We start from the raw sequence: 19,805 nt of genomic DNA, 5'->3' as shown, positions 1-19,805 counted from the left end.
GGGTTTACAGGAATGCAGTGGGGGGTTGATATAGCAATTACCCCCCATCAATTCTAATGGGTGGGGTGAATATTCGATGTACACCTCAAATAATGGGGTGAGTTTTAACCATATATACACCCGTAGGGGGATAGCTTCTATATTCGTGTACCACCTTTTGGGGTGTGCAGTGCATGCATACTCTTTTGCTTCGAGCATAACTTCGAAAGAAATCCTAACAAGAGGCAAGAGCAAGGTCTAACCCTAGAATCTAGGACCTATCAAACAATCATTGTGACTAAAAGTCGACTGCGCAATAAGGGCTTGTAAAACAACAATCATCGATGGTAATCAACTATAGCAATCGTGGGAGTGGTACGCTACACATGTGAGCAGACGAAATCAGCCATACTAATCGGTACGGTTCATAAAATGCTTTGGAATATTCTATCACCCCATTCTTAGTCTCCTATAATGCAGTCTTGGACTCTTTGTTCTTCGACCTCAATTGTTGGACCTCTATGAATGCTCTCTAGTAAGTGAATAGTTGACATGAAGGGAGATATAGGTTAAATGACACGAATATGTGAACAGATGTGAACTCGTTTACACAAGTATCACGATCACGTGGCACTGTGCGGTTAATTATTTAAGCATAATATAGCTGGGCTAACGTCAAATAAAGGTACAGTCGCCAATTTTGTGAAACAATGACATCTGGTTACAATGTGACGAGCTGCTCCCAATGACTAGCCAGATTCTGTCCGCTTTCGCTTGCTACTTAGTTATTCCATTGTGTTGGACGAAGGCTTGTAAACTTCCAAGTTTTAATGAAGATTAACGACCAAAGTTTGGGGATCATGAGATTATATATTTGTTTTGCATTGGCTATACGGAGACCCCCTATACGTGACGGATGTGATGTCGCCTATTTCTTTACGTAAGTAGGCAGTCACGTATTTCTTTCACGTTATTATGTAGCGAAATCCGCCATGTCCCAGTGCGCTAATGGTCACAGGTTGCAAAATCAGATACCATACTGATGCGATTCCGACTAGAGTACTGGAATAACATTCTTTGTGAGAAACATGTATATTATTATTATGTACTAGTAAAGACTAAATATGCTTTTTTCTGACTTGGCCTCAGTTAAGCTAAGCCATGCATTTCTCAATCACAATTGTGATTCTCGGATTGTGACACTGCTTCCGGTCGATATCTACGGGACGGAAATTTGAACTTGCTTAGAATTTTACTTCATACTTTGGCAGCTGTAATATGAGCTTCCGAGGTTTCGTAGCTTCCACATGGCAAAAATCGAAACTGTATAATTCTATATGGTTAATTAATTCTTATAGTGGCACGGGGAGCATAATTGTGGTAGGCTACTAGGTATTTCAGAAAAAATTGACTCTTGCCATTCGGACTTATATCATATGTAACACTGGGCAACAATTTTGAACGAAAAATTTGTTGATTTTGATTTTGCACTTGATTTAGGCTACTTTTGGCGGGCTGATTCCAAAAATGCCGCTGGTTTTCTTATATCGCGTCAAGTTTTTGCTCTACGACATATGTCCAAAATATGCAAATTTTCACGAATTTAGCCATATTATTTTTCCATACCATACAAAAATTCACACTTTTACCATATAATAAGTTATATAGCCAGGGGATCAATCGAAATATTAAGAAAAAAGGTACTGGTATCGATCTAGTCCGATGCTTTCACCCATTTTTGGTTAGAGGATGCAATCATCCGAGGATATTTCACACACATATTTGATTCAAACTGCAAGATATGGCAAGAAAAATAAACATAACATTTAAAATCAGCTATAGGTCCAGTGCCCCATTAAGCTTATCCAGTGCAACTTGAAACTCCTCAGTGTTGGGATGACTCGAGTCATGACTTGACTCGAGTCAGACTCGAGTCACCTTTTTCGTATGACTTGACTTGACTCGAGTCACTTTCCAAAAATGACTTGACTTGACTTGACTCGACGCCTCAGAAATGCGGATTGACTCGTGACTCGGAGCAAAATTCACGAGTCAATTTCAAGTCATTAAGTAAACAATGTCGATTAAATCACCCTATATTATTATGTTTTGGTTGTTAGCGATACGCCGGTGTCACTTGTGAGAGCAACCAGTCTTCAATAATTGTAAGTTTCACTGATCATCCATTGTTACATCACAAATAAATTGACCGCTTACGAAACCACCACACCTACGTTGTCGTAGTAGCAGTAGATATATCTAATCGCATCGTATCTTTGTTTCTTAGGCAGCTTAGTGCTTACATTGCGTAGTGCTCACCTTTACCAACACTCTTGTATGATTTAAATCGAACGAATGTAGTTAATGCCTTTATATTCTCACGGAGGTGTAGGTGGGTAGTGGCTATTGTACGACATCAATTTCTTCAACTTCTCGAGGCTTCGTATTCGATCCTTTATATTGGCTGATAAAATCAGACTGTAGCATGTAGCTATACAGTTACTCACGTATTTTATTATCAGTTCTACGTGTGCGTGAGCGATACAACACCTTTTTGCATGAATATTTAACTTTATAATCGTCATTTGATTCAAGATAAATTGCCAATTAATCTATCCTTCACACAGTTAGCAAAATGTAACGACTTTGAATCATCACATATACTTCGAAAATTCAATTTGACTCGAATCGTGACTTGACTCGTGACTTGACTTGACTTGACTCGACTTGACTCGAGTCACCTCCAAAAAACGAGTGACTTGACTTGACTCGAGTCACCTTTGAAAATCGATTGACTTGACTCGAGTCAAAATGTGGAATGACTCGAGATGACTCGTGACTCGAAGGTAGTGACTTGATCCCAACACTGGAAAGTAGCTCAAGAAAGCAAATGCTATTTAATAATGAAGGAGAACGTGGATTTGCTCGTCTGGTAGAGAGATGAGATATGTATTCTCAGCGCACTCGCGTCGAAATCGACGTTTCTAATGAGGTCGCTTCTATTCTTCTGAAGTGATTACTAAATACTGATCACAAATTACTAGGCATTTAAGCATTTTGTACGAGATAAATATAGTCAGTGGCTGCGCCACCTCATCACCTCCTAAGCCAACACCTATTAAATAGTGTGTCCGATAGTTATATGGTATCAGAAACCTAGTAAATATAACGGCAGGATCAAGCTCAAAAATTCGTAAATTAGTAATAATGTATTTGTGATTAAAATAAAGACCATTATGCTCTTCGAAGTCTTATCGCAGACATCACAAAAAGACTTCGTGCTGGCCATGAGTTGGTGACCCTTGATTTCATTGTTGAACGGCATTTATTGTGCCATAAGGTTTTCAAGCGTGCGGAAAAAGTACTAGAAAAAAATACATGTCGCATTGGTTTGCTTCAGATTTACATAGATAAACTGCGGATCCAGGGTATAATACCAAATTTTTGGTATCATTTCATTTTGCCACAGAAAAATATAGTTTATTGTGACCCCGTACGGTCAAGATCAGCTCTTTAGTATGAAATAAGTATAAATATCAATGTACGTATTGGTATTGATTTTCTTTGTAGGCTCGGAAACCTGCGATGTTAAACGCTCATCGGATACATATATAATATGCACGCTTGGAGAACTACTTGCTGGCGATCACATATTGGATGTTATGGTGTCAGGCAAAGGAAAAGCAAAATTGGAGATGGATGGTTTGGTAATTTCAAGGTAAATAACTTGCTGTATGCAGCAACATTTTTATTGATATTATACTGGGAATATAACAAACTTGCAGCCGGCTTTTGATTACGAGTATGTCTCCGAAACATGGAAGCGAAATGGGTGGTACCGTGGTTAATTTCAAGGGAAACGGATTCAAAACTACAGGCACAAGTGTTGTTATTGGAAACAGCATCTGCAACATTATGGCGGAAACTTTAACTAATTTTGAGGTAATGGCAGTAGGCTGTTATTAATCTTTTTGACTATGTCATCATTCACTTGAATAACTCTGCGATGTCATTGTTGAATGCGTATGCTTTGTTTGCAGTAGAGTTAGTGGGTAATCATATTTCTACGCTAGTAATTAGAATTGCTCGATTTTACTAAATGTATAATCATTTTCCCTCGGAGCTGATGTTTTTATAGCTTCGTCAGTAATCAAAATATTAATTTTCAGCTTTTTGCTGCAGTCATATATATATATTTTAGAAACATGGTAACATCAATTAATATATCTATTCGCAATGCCCATTAAATCTTGATTGGCACACAACATTTATGACAATGCTGTTAAATGCATTTATCACAGCCAAGTAGTCTATGGTCACAAAAGATTCGACTATCTCCCAAAACCTTTAATTAAAATGCGCTCCAAATTCCTGAAGTTTGGTGTTGAATTTATCAGCATGTTTTTGACTGTCTGATCAAACATTTTTGCATCCACCAGAGTACACCAAACATTTTAAAATTCAGATGGATTGCATAACATCTCAAGGGCATGGGAACCAGTCTGTCTCCATTTCAAACATTGGAAATTCTTCTGGCGAAATATTTACATTCTTGCCTTCGTCAACTCCTGAAATAGTTGCTGTTTCGGCAACAGCAGGTTAGTGTTATATATACCATATCGCAGAACATAACAAAACACGTTGTTTTGTAATGTGACCTTTTATTTTGGCAGTGTGTCAATGCAGCATTTGTCAGATTAGTATTTGATGTGTTTATCTTGTGCTGCTTTAGGTGAGCCTGGAACTGTTATAACTATCACTGGATCGCTTTTCAATGCAAGCAATATGGAGATTGTAATTGGTGATTCCAAATGTATGAATATCACTGGGAACGAAACACAGGTCCGTGATATTAGCGAGCGATCATATCAATTTCTACTTGAATGCGTTAAATTTCTACATGTGACAGACTCTTTTTTACAGGTTACATGTCAGCTTGGTAATTACGCTGGTGGTAAATATGTGATTCAATCAACTGTTCAACCATTTGGACATGCTCGTTCTAATGTGGAATTTGGCTATTCTTTCTCCATATTGAATGTGTATCCTTCGAATGGTAAGGAAATAGACTTCCTGATCGTAGCTTTAAAGTAACCATACATCTACCATTAAAAATATGTGCTCTTGCATTAATACAATTGCAGTTGAATCATTTAATACCCTATTTTAAGAATTAACATTTTGATAGGAAGCTTTGCTGGAGGAAATATCGTAACGATTGAGGGAACCGGCTTCAGCAATGTGTCGGAAGTCATGGTTTGTGAAAGGAAATGTGAATACGGCCCTCATATTGCTGGAACTGGGGCCGCTTACAACAAGATGATGTGTAGGATTTCAGGTACGCTGACTATATAGATGTCATATATTCACACTTCAATCATAAAGATCAGCTCAGTGTCTGTTACAATTGATCTTGATTACTTTGGGGAATTAATATTGGGAAGTTGAGAATTTTCACCCATACCAATATAAATCAGACCAGGTTTTCATACTGGTGTGGTTGTGTGTTTCAGCATCTGAATCTTCTTTTCATGATATGAACGAATAGATAAAGTAGTTCTTAGGATGGAATAAAACTATAGAATATCTTGTTTATTTCAGAACTGACAGAAAATATCACTGTTGACAGTACATGCAGTATTCTAGTCCAGGTGAATGGACAATCTGCTATGGGAGAAGGGTTATACACATTCACCACCAACTAGACACCGATAATTACAGGGATTTTTCCCACTAGAGGAGGCACACAGGGGGGAACGGAAGTTACTATATTTGGAACACGATTTGATGCGGATCTATCTAATGTAGCTTCTATATAGACTAATAAATTGTCGTCAAAACACTTACAATCGTATTATCCTCTGTAATAGGTGAATGTAGACATTGGTGGTGTTACATGTAATGTGACCTCGTCAAATAATACATGCATCAAGTGTATTACCAATGTGCAAGGTGCAAGTGTCAGGGCCGATATCAAAGTCACTATGAATGGAAAAGGTCTTGCGCTAAATCAAGGAATTCAATACTACTATACCGGTGAGAACATACTGTGTCTATGTATTAGTTCCAATATCATTAGCCATTGCCCCGAATGATCGCTGTACATTGGGCGGAAAAATATCCGAATTGCGGACGAGAAAAAAAGGTTACCACTGATTTAAACTGTGACTACGACCGATAGATAGTTGAAGAAGCTTCGTAAACTGCTGTTTGCAGTAGATTATGTACTGAATCCAGCTAATTTGAGCAATTGCTTCATATGCAACATTAATATTGAATGCACATTAGAGTTTGTGTGATTGATGGTTGTGGCATTAGTTAATATTGCAAGATTGTTGTTTTTGATTTGTCTGCAACCTATTGGTAGCCTGCAGTCCTACTTTTCGTAATATGAATGCACGCCATTAGAGTTCAGTTTTAAATCATTTGAAGCAGATATCTGGGGTCGGCTGAGTTATTATTATAATATTGCATGCAAATTCATTCATCTGTCATTCCGCCGAAACAGGTCGTAACCAGCTTTAACTCAATACCAACATTTTTTATTCCTATCCCCTTCATTGTCAGTAGCTTATACACAATTTATTCAGATGTATGGTCTTCTCCATACACGTGGGGCGGTAATCCTCCCCCGGTGGCTGGTGATTTCATTGTCGTGCCTGAAGGCCAGACTTTGGTTATTGACGAGAATACTCCAGTTTTGAAAATGCTTCTCATCCAAGGCGGAATCGTCATATTTGACGAGAGAGATATCCATTTGCAAGCAGAGAACATATTGCTTACTGATGGCGGTCTACTTCAGGTATGAAGTATTCGGGGAATTTCTATTATTGCCTGTTTGCATTATATTAACATTTGCCAACATACAAACGTATTAATTCGCAACAGTGTGTCATGAGTATACTGCAAGCACAGGTGAAGATAGAAATCAGGCTTTCAATGATAATAATGAAGTCTTGACCAAAATATCTCTGACACAACAACTATAGTAGGAATATTTAGTCCGCTATTCTATAACCAAAAATCGTTCGTCTGTGCAGAGCCCATCTAGGTATCTTTTATCAAGTTTTCAAAGTTCGAACCTTAGCCTACTTAACCATTTTGATTTGCATAAGATTATGTTTTCTATTTCTCGTTTGAAAGTTCATTGTGAGCATGGTCTACAATGAAAAGCATTTCATGTGTACCTGAACTGTATGATTTCTCGTTGTGTGCTCACTTAAAAGGAATTGCCAGTTCACAGGGTGAAAATGCTCTTCCTTTATTATAGCATTAATAGCATATCTGTCGATCTGTTGAATAAAAATAAGGCTGAAAAGCAGTGAGTGGTATTATCAATTTGTTTCAAATGGCACTTTCTTGCATAAATCTCTACATATGTCTTCTAGATCGGGACTGAGGATAAACCATTCCAGCATCAAGCCATGATCACGCTTCATGGACATGTGAGATCCCAGGAAATTCCAATATATGGAACTAAAAGCATTGGAGTGAGAAATGGCACCTTGGACCTACATGGAATGTCAGTATTTTTTCTACTCAATATATAATAAATGTCATGCTTTTGCAGATGCATATTTACTTCCTTTTTAACAATGTGATAAACAACAAACTAGATGTGACAAAAGCAGTAATGCCATGGGACTTCTAGAAATAGCTCTTTTCAGAACATTTCGAAACTACTTCAATTAGAAGTTGAATATGTATGATCTGAAAATTACCTGAGTAGTTTTGTGAAGTAGATTGGCGCGGAGTATACCAGACTTTTGCTTGTCTGATGCAAAATTACTAAAGGTGATGAAAATATGTTCAATTTTCAAAGTTATAATCTGTTGGTGTCATACTTTGTCCGTGGTGCCCTGTTGTCATGGCAATTTTTCTCATTTAAGTAATTCGAATATATTCACATGCTACTTTCTTGACATGATCTCCAATGTAGGTCGTATCCATAAACTGTTGAAGTGTAAGTAATATATAAACGTAACCGCTTGTGAAGGGGAAGCAGAGAAAACCAACTTGAGTACTTTGAAAAAACGGAAATATTTTTTATCGGCCACCTCTGACTAAATATGCCATTTAAATATCTGTGCCTTAATGTCACAACATCTAATGGCTCCACGCGATTAGGCAGTCACGCAGAGAACGAACTTTATATAGTTGTCATCCTATGTTATGAAGGAAATATGTCAACAACTATCTAAAGTTTGTTCTCTGCGTGACTGCGTAATCGCGTCGAGCAAGCGCGACGCTGAAGACATCGTGCCATGTAACGGGTTAAGGAATGACATGCAGTGAAGTACTGGATATTTAACTGTGAACGCGGATCTTGTAATTTTGTTCTATATTTTTGCATCAGCATTGGGTTTTCTCTGGAGACTGGAACTGGGACCTTTTGGGTCGGAATAAGTTATACAGCAGCGATAACAGATATTCGAATTATATTCTTTGTGTAACTATTATGTTCTCCATATGCGTTACATACAATGGTTTTGCATTGGTGTTTTCGCCTCCATGAGTAACTATTTCTGGTCCATTTTCCAGAAACCTCTGAACTGCATGTGCAATTTTGTACTTTCTCAGAATCTGGTGTCAACGTCACCAGCTTGTTACTGATGGTGATCTTGAATAAACAATGCCTTCAAATGTTATAATCTGGCCAATGAAGATGTTCGACTTTTTCTGTCTTGAGGGGTTATTTACGTCAAAGTATTTCGTACTAAAAATCACAACTTTTGTTATAAATGTGCTGGGTGATACAATAGTTTTTCTATTTACTCAGAAATGTTTTGCAGGCCGGAAGAAATTGTATAGTTGGCCGGATGCAGCCCGTGGGCTGTATCTTTGACATCCTTGCACTACAATATCTGTCAGCTAACTCAAAGCTAGTTTGCTGTAGTTGCAGATCTCAGTTCTAATGACATAATAAGTACATTTGATTTCACAAATCGCTTCATATTAAAATCCATTGTATATTTCTCACTTTACAGACTTAAATCAGTCGACTGGCGTGAGCCCAATTTTGCTAACGTATTGCACACTTTCTGACCAGCTCCTGCTACTGGTGTAAGCAGTGGCGTATCCAGGGGGGGGGGGGTTTAGGGGTTCGGAACCCCCCCCTTTTCAAAATCCTAAAAATTGATGTCAAATATAGCCTCTAATATTTGCTAATTTATTAGTTTAACAGATTCGTTTTTACGTATGAGAAGGCGAATATGGCGTCTTAATGTTATTTAAGGGGACTAACACCCCTACAAAATATTGGAATTTGCGCCGAATTAGTCGAAAGGATAAAATAGGTCATTATAATTCGCTAATTCCATACGAATTCTGCGCTTGTTCAGCTACATTTCAGCTGTGGCAATTGCTGGCGTTCTCAACTTTCTTCCCTCGATTTCTCTCTCGCCTTGCTAAAACGAGAGACGCATTTTAGGAAAATCTAATCTAATTGGCCGACGCGATACGTAATTGCATGTCATTATTAGGGCTGGGCACAATGATTCGAGTACTCGAATCTGAATCGAGTATTATTTTCAATGATTCGAGTCGAGTAGTAAAATACGATTTTTTCGAGTACTGAAATTATACGCTTCTCGCAACTGAAAGTTAAAGTACCAACGAGAATTATAGTTTTTATACTATTTTTCACTGAGGAAGCCTTGAAACCTTGATTGGCCGTGTCGCAGCATACGAGACATAGTACAAAGCTACGAACGTTACTGGAATAGCATATTGCCAAAGTCGTGATCATCCCACAACATTGTCAAGCAGTGCAATGAAATCGGTATGGTCGAAAAAATAACTAAGTATCTTTAATGTGACGGATAACAGGCATTTTATCCTTTGTGGCGGCATAAAAGGTACATATTTCAACTTTGACATATTACATTATGTTATGACGTCATAATGAGTGATACTCGAATACTCGACTCGACTCGAAGCGTAATACGTGATTCAGAATCGAATCACTCGGGTACTCGATTTTGCCCAGCCCTAGTCATTATATCGATTTCTTCTGATGGAGAGACGATAAGTTTATCTGCTTCCCTGAAATACAGTCACATATCATTCATGGAACGATTTGGAGGTAAATTGTTTGATTTGTTGAATTTTTCATTACAACTTCACATTATTGTTCCATGCTTATGAAATGGTCCACTTGAAATGAAGAAAACTATCAATAACTTTTGGATTTGGGAAAATGCGAACAATATTTTATGCAATATATCTTAACTAACAAAGTCCGGACTGATCCATTTCAATGATCTTCTAATTACCATCCACTTAAATTGCTTTCAACCCCAGATGTTAACGTGGAGACTCGAGGTGAAGTTGGACTTTTGACCAGGAATATTGTGATACAAGGCTCCAGTTATTTGGACCAAAGTAGCCACATTGAAACGGGAAACACTACTGTTCAAATATAATGTCTGATAGTAGTCAGTAATCAGTAGAGTCTGAATGCGTTGTTTTCAAAGCTGAGGGATGTGGAAGAAATCAGAAGTTGCATAAAACCACTATCAAGGCAGTATGAGTAAACAGTGTTTAGTAAATATAATTATAAAAATATTTGAATATAATTTTTCGATTTTGGTGCTTAATATGTCATGTGATATGATGCGCAATGTGTATGTCCATTTGGATTGAAAACCGAATTCAGGCCACCTAGAAAACAACATAAGAACTATTGCTAATTTATTATTTTTTTAATCTCCAGGATCAATTCAGGGAGGATGAGGAAGAAGACCAATTCGGTGGCCATATCATGATTCACTCTCGCTCCTTGGGACTGAACGTTGCTCGCGTCAAAATGGAGTATGTAGAGCTCAGAAATATGGGGCAAGCTTCTCATCTCGAGAGATATCCGATTAACTTCAATGTACTCGGAGACGTTCATTTTGATAGCTACATTCGAGGGTGCTCCATTCATAAAAGTTTCAACAGGTCAGGATAAAGTTTATGATTATATAATATACTGCCTGCTATGTAGTTATACTGTCATCATACTGAGAAAATATATTAACAGCATGTCATTGATAATGCAGTTGGGAATGTAATAGGTTTTTCTAAAAGTCAGGAAATACTTGTGAAAGTGTGACAACACACCAGAATATATTAATATTATACCAAATTTACGTTTCAATTTTTAAGTATTGCCAGTAAGTAAAAGTTTCTGTTATCGAGATATTCACGTATTCACTCTAATTCCAAACGTTTGTAGTTGGTCATTGGTAGGGCGTTTTTTTACCTGAAAAACGGATGATTTTGACCTAAAAAAATCAAAATTTTGAAATTTTTTGAAATTAAAAAACTTAACTTTGACAACATTTTGCCCTCGAGTATATAATTTAGACGTTCAAAAAACAGAATGTAAAGATTGTACCACTTATCTTCATTTCTGGTTGAAACTGTTTGTCCTTACGAAGTAGTTTGGCCTGAAAAACTTTTTAACTTGAAGACTGAAAAATTTTGACGTGAAAAAACTTCAGTTAACGAAATCTGGACCTATGAAGAATTCAAGTAGTTACATCACGCATTATGGTAGAAAAACTTGAAATTTGTTGTAGTACAACGAAAGATAGGCTACTTTCCTGCATTCTCGGGTAGAAAGTGTATGTCCTCACTCAACAGCAACAGTTATTGGCTGGCAACACTGAAGTTGTGCATACACTGCTGGTGACACACCATCTTGCTTCATTCCGACACACAATTTTCCATGATGCGCTCCTTGATATAAGACCCAATGCCCACTCAGTCTTGCTTCAGTTAGGATATTGCGGTACGTTGAGCATAACACCATATCATCCATCCTATTTGTTTATGATTCACAATGTACAGACAATAGGCCGTCTACAATGGTAGGCCTATAAAGTAGGCTACAAGTTGTAAAATGTCAAATGATAAGTTCACTGATAGTGTGAACATCTATGATACAAACGAAATGCAGGTTGCAAATTTTATTTTACTTTGTTAACAAGTTCGACTTTTTTGCAATGTCAAAAAATGCCCTAGTGATAACATTTCAGGTGATATTGCTATGGCGTTAAACACAAACTTGTTTAATATTTCCAGAGCTATGGGGATACACAATACTCACCATCTTCTGATTGAGCATAATGTTATTTATGACATAATGGGTGGTGCAGTATGTATTGAAGAGGGATTGGGGCATGGAAATCAAATTGAGTACAATCTTGTCGTCTTCTGCAAGCAAAGCACTTCATTGCTAAATGGTGACATCACTCCAGCTGCGTTTTTGGTGACCAATCCCAAAAATACATTCCAACACAATGCTGTTGCAGGTACCATTTTGTCATGAGTTTATTTCCGATGTAGTTATTTATAGAATGATGTTACTGATTAGGTAATCTATTTTTCATAAATCTTTCTGTAACAGGGGGAACTCACTTAGGCTTCTGGTATCACATTCCTTATAAATTTTCTGGAACTGAACGAAATGAATATATATGTCCACAAAATTACCAGCTGGGGTTGTTTGCAAACAACACCGTTCACAGCCAGGGTTGGTTTGGATTGTGGATTTATCAGGTTCGTAAAGTTGGTCAGTTTGAGACAGAGTTGTAATGACTCGAGTCAGACTGGAGTTGATTCGACTTGACTAGAGTCATTTTGTTGAACACGGGAAAGGACTCGACTCGAGTTCCTTTCTGTATTGATTCGATTTGTACTCGAGTCATTGCGGATGACTCGAAACATTCGATATGAATTGATTCAAGTCTCATCTAGTAGTACCGATACTTGAAAAATATACCCAGCTACTGTTTTGTATCTTTTTTGAATGAACATATTGAGAAAAAGGACTATAATAATAATGAATGCTAGGCATACAATACTATCCAACAGTTTCAAAAAACTTGATAGTGAACTGTGAACGCTATGACTGGGACTCGAACTCGAGTTCCAACACTGTGACTTGGAGTTGACCTGTTGGACTCGGACTTGACTCGGTGATGGATTGAAAATGACTTGACTTTGACTTTGCTAGGTTGAGTCAAAACTATATAAGTAAGATTGACTTGTAACTCGTAACCTCTTATGACTTTGTTACAACCCTGGTTTGAGGACTGTTCATGTTCAATCATTCTACATCAGTCTTTAAACCTGGTGGGCAAATATATTTTCTAATATTCACAACTATTTTGCTTCAGGCATACTTTCCTCATTGCCTAGAACGATGCAGTTATGGTTGTGTCATGATTGCTCAGTTTCATTCACTCAATGTATGGAACTGTGAAAAAGGAGCTGAGGTTGTAGACATCGGTGCTATTCAGGTACATTATTTAGTTGGTCTCTAGTGCATGGAGATTTGATTTGAACAACGCCAATACCGCCAACAACATATGCTTTACCTTATTAAATATATCTGCAGTTTGTCAATCCAGTTATGACACATAACAAGATGGTGGGAATTGAAGCTAAGACCATTATTTGTAGTCAGATGCATTGGGGTGATGTTGGTGTGTATAATGCAACCATAACTGCATACTCTGCTGGACTATCTGAAAGTTGTTACATTTACTTTTTATTTTTACCTTTATGGCAAAAGTTATAAGGATGTCTCCTTTTCTTTCAGGTGCCAGCTATCGAGGAATTGTGTTGCCATTTAGCAAGGGCTTTGAAGTGAACGGCGCCACTTTCATCAATGTAGCGGTCGCTGCAACGGCTTGTTGCAAGACACGCTGGTATAGTGCTTGATTGGAGTCGACGCTACAGCTTACAGTTCCTGTTGTACGCACTAGTCACTGACTAATGACCGCTCTGAGTACTCTGGCAATCCTGATCACACACGCAGATCCAAGGAGCTTTCTTTATAGCACAGAACAGCCGAATAGTAGTAATTAATGGTCAGAAACTTGTAGATTTACCAGGTTCAAATGATACTGCGGTTCAATAAGAAATAGAAAGAATAAATGAAGCGAAATGGAGCCAATTGTCTATCTTACGACTGGAGCGCGAGCGCGCCGACCTCTGTATGCGGGATCTGAGAACACGTGCGTCGCAGACTAACTGTGCCGTCACAGCTTGTGGCTTCGAGAGTGACCTATTTACGCTTTCGCGCACAACGGAATTGGGTCAGTCGTTTACAATCAATTTTCATAACAATTCGGTTGTGGCTATTGAAATGACTTCAGTCGATGGTGTATGCACAGTTGACTGTGGAGGCTGGGACGTAAAATTTGCAGGAACCACCTTTATTAACTCTCCAAACAAAGCAGCATTCAGGTCTATATACTAATTTTTCGGAACTAGTGCAGTATATGCCCGCTTTACTCGTGTGTCTACTTGACGTCATTCATCATGATTCCCCATGATCCCTTAATTCAATTACCTTCTTCTATTACTTAAACCTTTTTTCTTTTTATTCTCTCGTTTTTCCACACGAGCTGAGAAAATGCTGAGTCAGCATTTTTTCCAGTTACGGGGTTTCAGTTTTCTTCGTTGGCTCCCATTATAGTGATTTTGTCCATTTACCCTTCCTATACTATTCACACTCTGCCAATACGTATTTACATATTTTGTATGATTGTTGGTGGTATAGGACCTTCACACAATACCACATCTTGTACGTTTGATTGCAGCAATTCGAGTCCCTCATTCCTTAGATTTGCTGCTTTCATGCAAATTACCACATTCCGCCTTTTGCTTTTCTTTGTTGGCGTTTTGCTCAAATGAATGAATCTCCTGTTCATCCGTTCAATGCCCGCGGACATTATCTGTTTTGCATTGTTTTCGGTCGTCATGTGGTACAGTACCTCGTTACCTTCATATTTACAGTACGGAGGAGGCGTCCCTTTTGTATGTCCATGGGCGGCCGCCACACCATATTCTGTGGTTATTGCTCTGTCACATCTTAGCATGACACTCTGTATTTCGTCCATTTCCATTTGTTTGCCAGTTTTCTTTTGAAAGATACTGCAAATATCTTCCCAAGGATGGAACCCGTTCACCGAGTTGTCGCAAAGTTCATGTCGACAGTGATACATCAGTATCTGCTGTATTTTTTCCGGTCGGGGTCTTTTATGTCGGTTCGAAACGCCCTTTTTCTTGGGAATCGTCGCCCAAACATGTGGATCATCTTCTCCCGCAGCCATCTCCATCCAATAAGAACGAGACAATCCATCTGACGTAAATACCTGCATCGTACTTAGATGAATTACCTCCTTTATTTGGAATCCTGCTAGATGATTGAGCCACCTCTGAATTAGGGGTTTTGGGCTTGGATTTTTCGCTTTGTCCGTCATTCTTTTGAGGAGCCCAAAAACCCCAGTATTATCAGTAATTATTGTAAAGGGTAAGGCTCTCAACATTGATTGCCATTTTTCCACCGAATCTTTTAGGGCTTTCAATTCTTTTGTACATGGGTCATAAGCCTTTGCCGTTGGAGTCGCCCACTTTTGGCTGTAGTAAGCAATTGGGTAAACCTTTCCGAACGGTGGTTTACACCCTTTTTCCGTCTGGAAAATAATTGATCCAAATCCAATATCTGAAGCGTCCGTTTCCACAAAAATGGGAAGATTTGGATCCAGATGATACAGAACCTTAGCATCATCGAGGGCTGCTTGTGCCGTTTTGAAGTCCTGCAGTAATTCGTTGGTCCATAGCACAGGCGTCACTCGTCCTTGTGTCGCAGGGACCTTGCCTGTCAGCGCATCGAATTTGGCCAGCTTCAAGCTTAACTCAGGAATATGTTCCGAAATATAGCGAAGTGCGCCAATCCACCCCCTTAACTCGTATACATTGTGGGGTGGTGAGAGTTCGCGTAAAGCCCTTATTCTTTCGGGCTGAACCTCAATTTCTTTCCCCGTCAAGGTTGCCCCCAAAAGGTTCACTTTTCGCTTTCCAATGAAACACTTATTGATGCTAACCGTCAGTTTCATCTTGGCGAGCTGTTCAAATACCATGCGTAGCAGCAGTAAGTGGTCTTCTACCGTTCTTGTGCTGAGAAAAATGTCGTCTATGTAGGCCTCCATAGGCGTCGCATTCTCCTCATCTGTCCTGCCAACTTGTTTCATGTGTTGTTGGTATTTTTCCGTGATAGGTTTCACCACACATTCTTGCATATTCGCAGACCAAAGAGCCACCGCGGTCTTCAGCCCCATCGGCATCTTACGCCATCTTACGTGCATTCCTTTGATGGCTATGCCCACATATTGTTTAGACCTTTCCGTTACGTCCATGTGGAAATAGGCCTTCTTCAAATCAAGGAGAGAAAGCACTTCTCTGCCTTGGGCGAGCTGCTTTACGTCCGGTACAAGAGGTGGAGGTACTTCTATTGATTTTATGGCCGCATTAAGGGGTTGGAGATTCTGTACTACTCTCCAGGCCTGCTTCCATCCATCCTCCTGTTTCTGTCTCTCATTCATTTTCTGAGGGACCACAAATATAGCCAACTTCCATTCGGCAAAGCCTCGTTCAATGACGCCCAAATCCAGGAAATTGTCTACCGCTTCTTTTAAAGCTTTCGCCTGGCCCTCCCCCTTCAGATTATAAGGACCAGACACAAACGGTTTCGTCGAGGGGTCTTTAAGCTCGATGTCGCATTTGTATTTCATGGTTTGCGGGCCGCCAAGATGGCCTCGCAGGTCCTCGAGTTCAGACGCGAACGGTGTGTAGACGGCTTTCCAAACATCATCAGCAATAATGGTGTTTTCTGGAGTCGTCAGATCAGGAGGTTTGTATGGGAGTTTGGCCAGCGCCACGGATTTTGCGCAGAGATCCTCAAGTTCCGTCTTGACTCGCGGGTGAGTGTCTTTCTGCAAAACATACGTGGTTACTGGCCCAGCCATAGGCTGATTTGAGATTCGTGATGACCGAGTTGTTGGTGTTGGTGGAGAGAGGGCGAGGTCCTTCGATGTAGGCCTCTGATCTCGGCGCGTGCCCGCACCTACCGTCACGCCGACGGACTCCTTTTCCGCCGGGGACCCTTTTTCTGGGGAGACGTGCATCATAAAATCCCCAGACTCCTTGTCGGACATGTCCGGATGTACATCCGGTTGACCGGCAATTGCTGCTTCGTTTGAACCTTTTGGGAAAGTACTCATTACTGCGGCTGTCGTCATGCAACTATGGGCCGAATCATTAAGGTTATTCGGACAAGTGCATCCACGAAGGCACTTAGGACCAGTTTTCTCATGCAGGTCTTTATTTTCGCCAGAGGACATTTCGCTCTGGATGTCAGTTGTAGTAGTCGCCATGCAACTATGGGCCGGATTCCTATCGTCATCCGGATAAGTGCATCCGCGAGAGTGTTCTGGACCAGTTTTCTCGTGCAGGTCCATCTTTACGCCAGCGGGGATTCCACGCTCGACGTCTTCCTTAACGGTGTCAGCAGGCATTCCTGTCTCAACACCTATAGTTTCCCATGGGTTCTGTGTGACGTAAGTTGCTAATTTCAACTCGTCGCTCGCACCAGTGGTTATTTCCATCTCGGTACTCGCGCCAACGGCCATTTTCCGCTCCACGCTAAATTGGTTTGCAGCATCCATCAACCCATCGTTGGTTACAGTGTAGCTAGTACTGCTTCCAACTTCGGTTCCGTTACCTTGGTCATAATGATTCCCTTCGAGTAATGATGCTAAAGACAGCTCCTCATTTGCGTTAGACGGGGTTTTGAATTCCGTAGTTACGCCTGGTAATTGTTGGACTTCCTCAATCCATTTCAGCCCTACGATATTAAGTGGGACTCCTGGTCCGGTTACAAATGGAACGGGCAGTCCACCAATATCAATCACTACAAAAGAGTCCACTTGGGACGAGCCACCTATTCCAGTTAATGCCATGTCTATTGGTTGACGTTTTTCCCAGCTTCGTGGATATTTAGTTATAACGACCTTTTTCATTATCAAATTGGGGATGCTCCCCGTGTCAGCTAGGAATTTTGTACCAGTTGCTGTATCAATTAAATACAACAACTGGCCTCCAAACAATTCCGTAAAGTCGGGCTGTAGGGGGTCATCCGGCATATCAAGAAATGTAAATAAGGGTAATGATGAGTTATGTACAGTTTTTGTATGTTGAATTATTAAATTGTCTGGGAGCTGATTCACCGGATCAATCAGCACCCCAAGGCGTTTTTTGAAAGTCGTATACCTTGATTCAGTTCCTCGTCCGTCCAATATGAAGCATCATATTGACGCGGCCGATCATGATATTGAGGTTTCGTCCAGGCCACTTGGGTATTTCCCCCAGATGGACGTGCAGGTGGTCCATGAGGACCCCATTGATCCCTATCATGCCAGTGGGTTCTATCTCGGTTTTTTGGTCTGGTATCATAATAGGCTTCGCACAGAGCGGTCCTCTGTGTAAACGAGGGTGAACCTTGAGCAGCCAGATATCGATCAAGTCCTTCAATTGTTAGTATGTTATTTCTCGCAAGGAACGGTTTCCAGTTTCGTTCTGCAGATTCTTTAACATGAGGGGGTACAGGTCGTGCTCGCCCACGAATTACCCATCCTAATTCCTCATCCCTAGCAAGAACCTTATCGTTTAGCCACAGTATGAACTTAGCCACGCAATTTCGGGATTGATGTCCCGGTGCCTTACAGTAGTAACAGACGGACAGGGATTGTCCCTGAGTAGGATTTAGATACAATCCTAGAGGAGCGAAAATATTCGGGTTTCCAAGAAAATTGTATCTCTCACCTTGACTATCCGCAATGTTGCGGGCTTCCTGGCTGCTGGACGGCGTAATCTGTGAGTTGTCTGCACCCATCCCGGAATCCTGCGTATTCGCCACTCGCGGACTTCGGTTTGAGGTTTCCGGTCCTGGACTGGCGCGTGAAGATCTTGTTGTTCTCGTTGGCTGTCCGTTAGGTCTCGATGATGCGTTACGCCCATCCTGTTGGTGTGCTGGCCTGGCCCTCGGGCCTTGTCCCCGCCTACCAAATCCATTACCATTCATGATGCGGGTGGGGAATCGATTGTTGCGTGCTTTACGTTGAGGATTCCGACGTTGTAACGGTACCTGGTCTGCATTGGCAAGTTGACGCGGTGAGGTCCCCCTAGGTGATCCAGGAGGTGTTGCCCCCTCAAAGTTATTTAGTGGTTGTAGGGGCGAGGGTGATTGTACCACCGGCGGTGGGGTGTCACCAGGTGGAGGAGGAGTGTTGAGCTGACTGTCCTCTCTTCCATGAGTGGGATAACTGTGCACTATTTGTCCTGCAGGTTGAACATTATAAATGTGTACTGGCGGCAATGACGGTTTTGTATCAAGGACTTCCTTTGTTTCCTGATACCTGGGGCGTGTCTCTTGTTCATCCAGGAACTCGGAGTTCCAAACAAGTTGTAGTTCCTCCGCAACGTCCCGCCAAGTTTTATCCTCTTCCCAGCCTCGCAACATCAGTCTGAGCGCTTCCGGAAGGCGTTGTCGTAAATTTCGGAAAAGACGTAATCCATCTGGATTATCCTCAATAAGACTATCCATGTCTATTTCTAGTTGCTTCAAGGCGCTATTCAGCCGAGGTAGCGGCTCATCCTCCCAGCGATAATTTCTGCGGAATTCTCCAATGATCTTTTCGTCATTTACCAAACCCTGGGGATTGGACAAGGAAAGAGATCGCATCACCGATTCCCATTCTGCTTCTCCCGAATTGGTATTAAAAAAATTTCCCAGCTGGGTAGCCTGTTTGTGTCGACCAGCAGCCCTCAATTTCTTCTGCAGTGCATTAGCCAAAATAACATCCACATCCGTATTTCCAGGACCGTGGCGTATTCTTCGCATCGAATTCTCCATCCATTTTAGCAGTGGCATGTCCCCAGGGTCCATCATAAGCTGAAGCATTTCTTTTTCTGACTGGATTTTAGCAGAT

The 19,805-nt window shown here is 40.5% G+C and overlaps 3 protein-coding genes across 5 annotated transcripts in view; 2 read left to right on the top strand and 1 right to left on the bottom strand.

The window, feature by feature from the left end:
* LOC145455615 (succinate--CoA ligase [ADP-forming] subunit beta, mitochondrial-like) overlaps positions 1 to 19,805 on the bottom strand; it is a 56,424-nt gene that overhangs the window by 34,981 nt on the left and 1,638 nt on the right. The window lies entirely within an intron of this gene.
* Positions 1,871 to 7,499, top strand: LOC145456596 (fibrocystin-L-like). 2 transcript variants are annotated; one of them, XR_013920659.1, is made up of 10 exons: positions 1,871 to 3,697; positions 3,765 to 3,921; positions 4,445 to 4,577; positions 4,712 to 4,821; positions 4,903 to 5,035; positions 5,168 to 5,317; positions 5,581 to 5,783; positions 5,850 to 6,015; positions 6,570 to 6,781; positions 7,368 to 7,499. XR_013920659.1 is itself a non-coding variant. In XM_080334731.1 (7 exons), the coding sequence occupies exons 1-7, from the start codon at positions 3,519 to 3,521 to the stop codon at positions 5,682 to 5,684; spliced, it is 966 nt and encodes a 321-aa protein (XP_080190857.1). In that variant the 5' UTR covers positions 1,871 to 3,518; the 3' UTR covers positions 5,685 to 5,839. The 2 variants fall into 2 exon arrangements, 1 of the variants encoding a protein (XP_080190857.1); XM_080334731.1 differs by lacking the exons at positions 5,850 to 6,015; positions 6,570 to 6,781; positions 7,368 to 7,499 and having other exon boundaries at positions 5,581 to 5,839.
* Positions 10,581 to 19,805, top strand: part of LOC145455616 (fibrocystin-L-like) — a 44,644-nt gene continuing 35,419 nt past the window's right edge. Inside the window, exons 1-6 of the mRNA XM_080333600.1 lie at positions 10,581 to 10,920; positions 12,049 to 12,278; positions 12,374 to 12,525; positions 13,146 to 13,268; positions 13,367 to 13,502; positions 13,571 to 14,220. Of these exons, the coding sequence (XP_080189726.1) occupies positions 10,742 to 10,920; positions 12,049 to 12,278; positions 12,374 to 12,525; positions 13,146 to 13,268; positions 13,367 to 13,502; positions 13,571 to 13,692 (942 nt within the window). The 5' untranslated portion in view covers positions 10,581 to 10,741 and the 3' untranslated portion in view covers positions 13,693 to 14,220. The remainder of the gene's footprint in view (positions 10,921 to 12,048; positions 12,279 to 12,373; positions 12,526 to 13,145; positions 13,269 to 13,366; positions 13,503 to 13,570; positions 14,221 to 19,805) is intronic.

The sequence above is a fragment of the Botryllus schlosseri genome, chromosome 14 (assembly GCF_051294905.1).
Source record: "Botryllus schlosseri isolate E-star chromosome 14, Bs_hap1, whole genome shotgun sequence".
NCBI classification, from domain to species: domain Eukaryota; kingdom Metazoa; phylum Chordata; class Ascidiacea; order Stolidobranchia; family Styelidae; genus Botryllus; species Botryllus schlosseri.
This window is presented reverse-complemented; position numbering and strand designations above follow the sequence as displayed.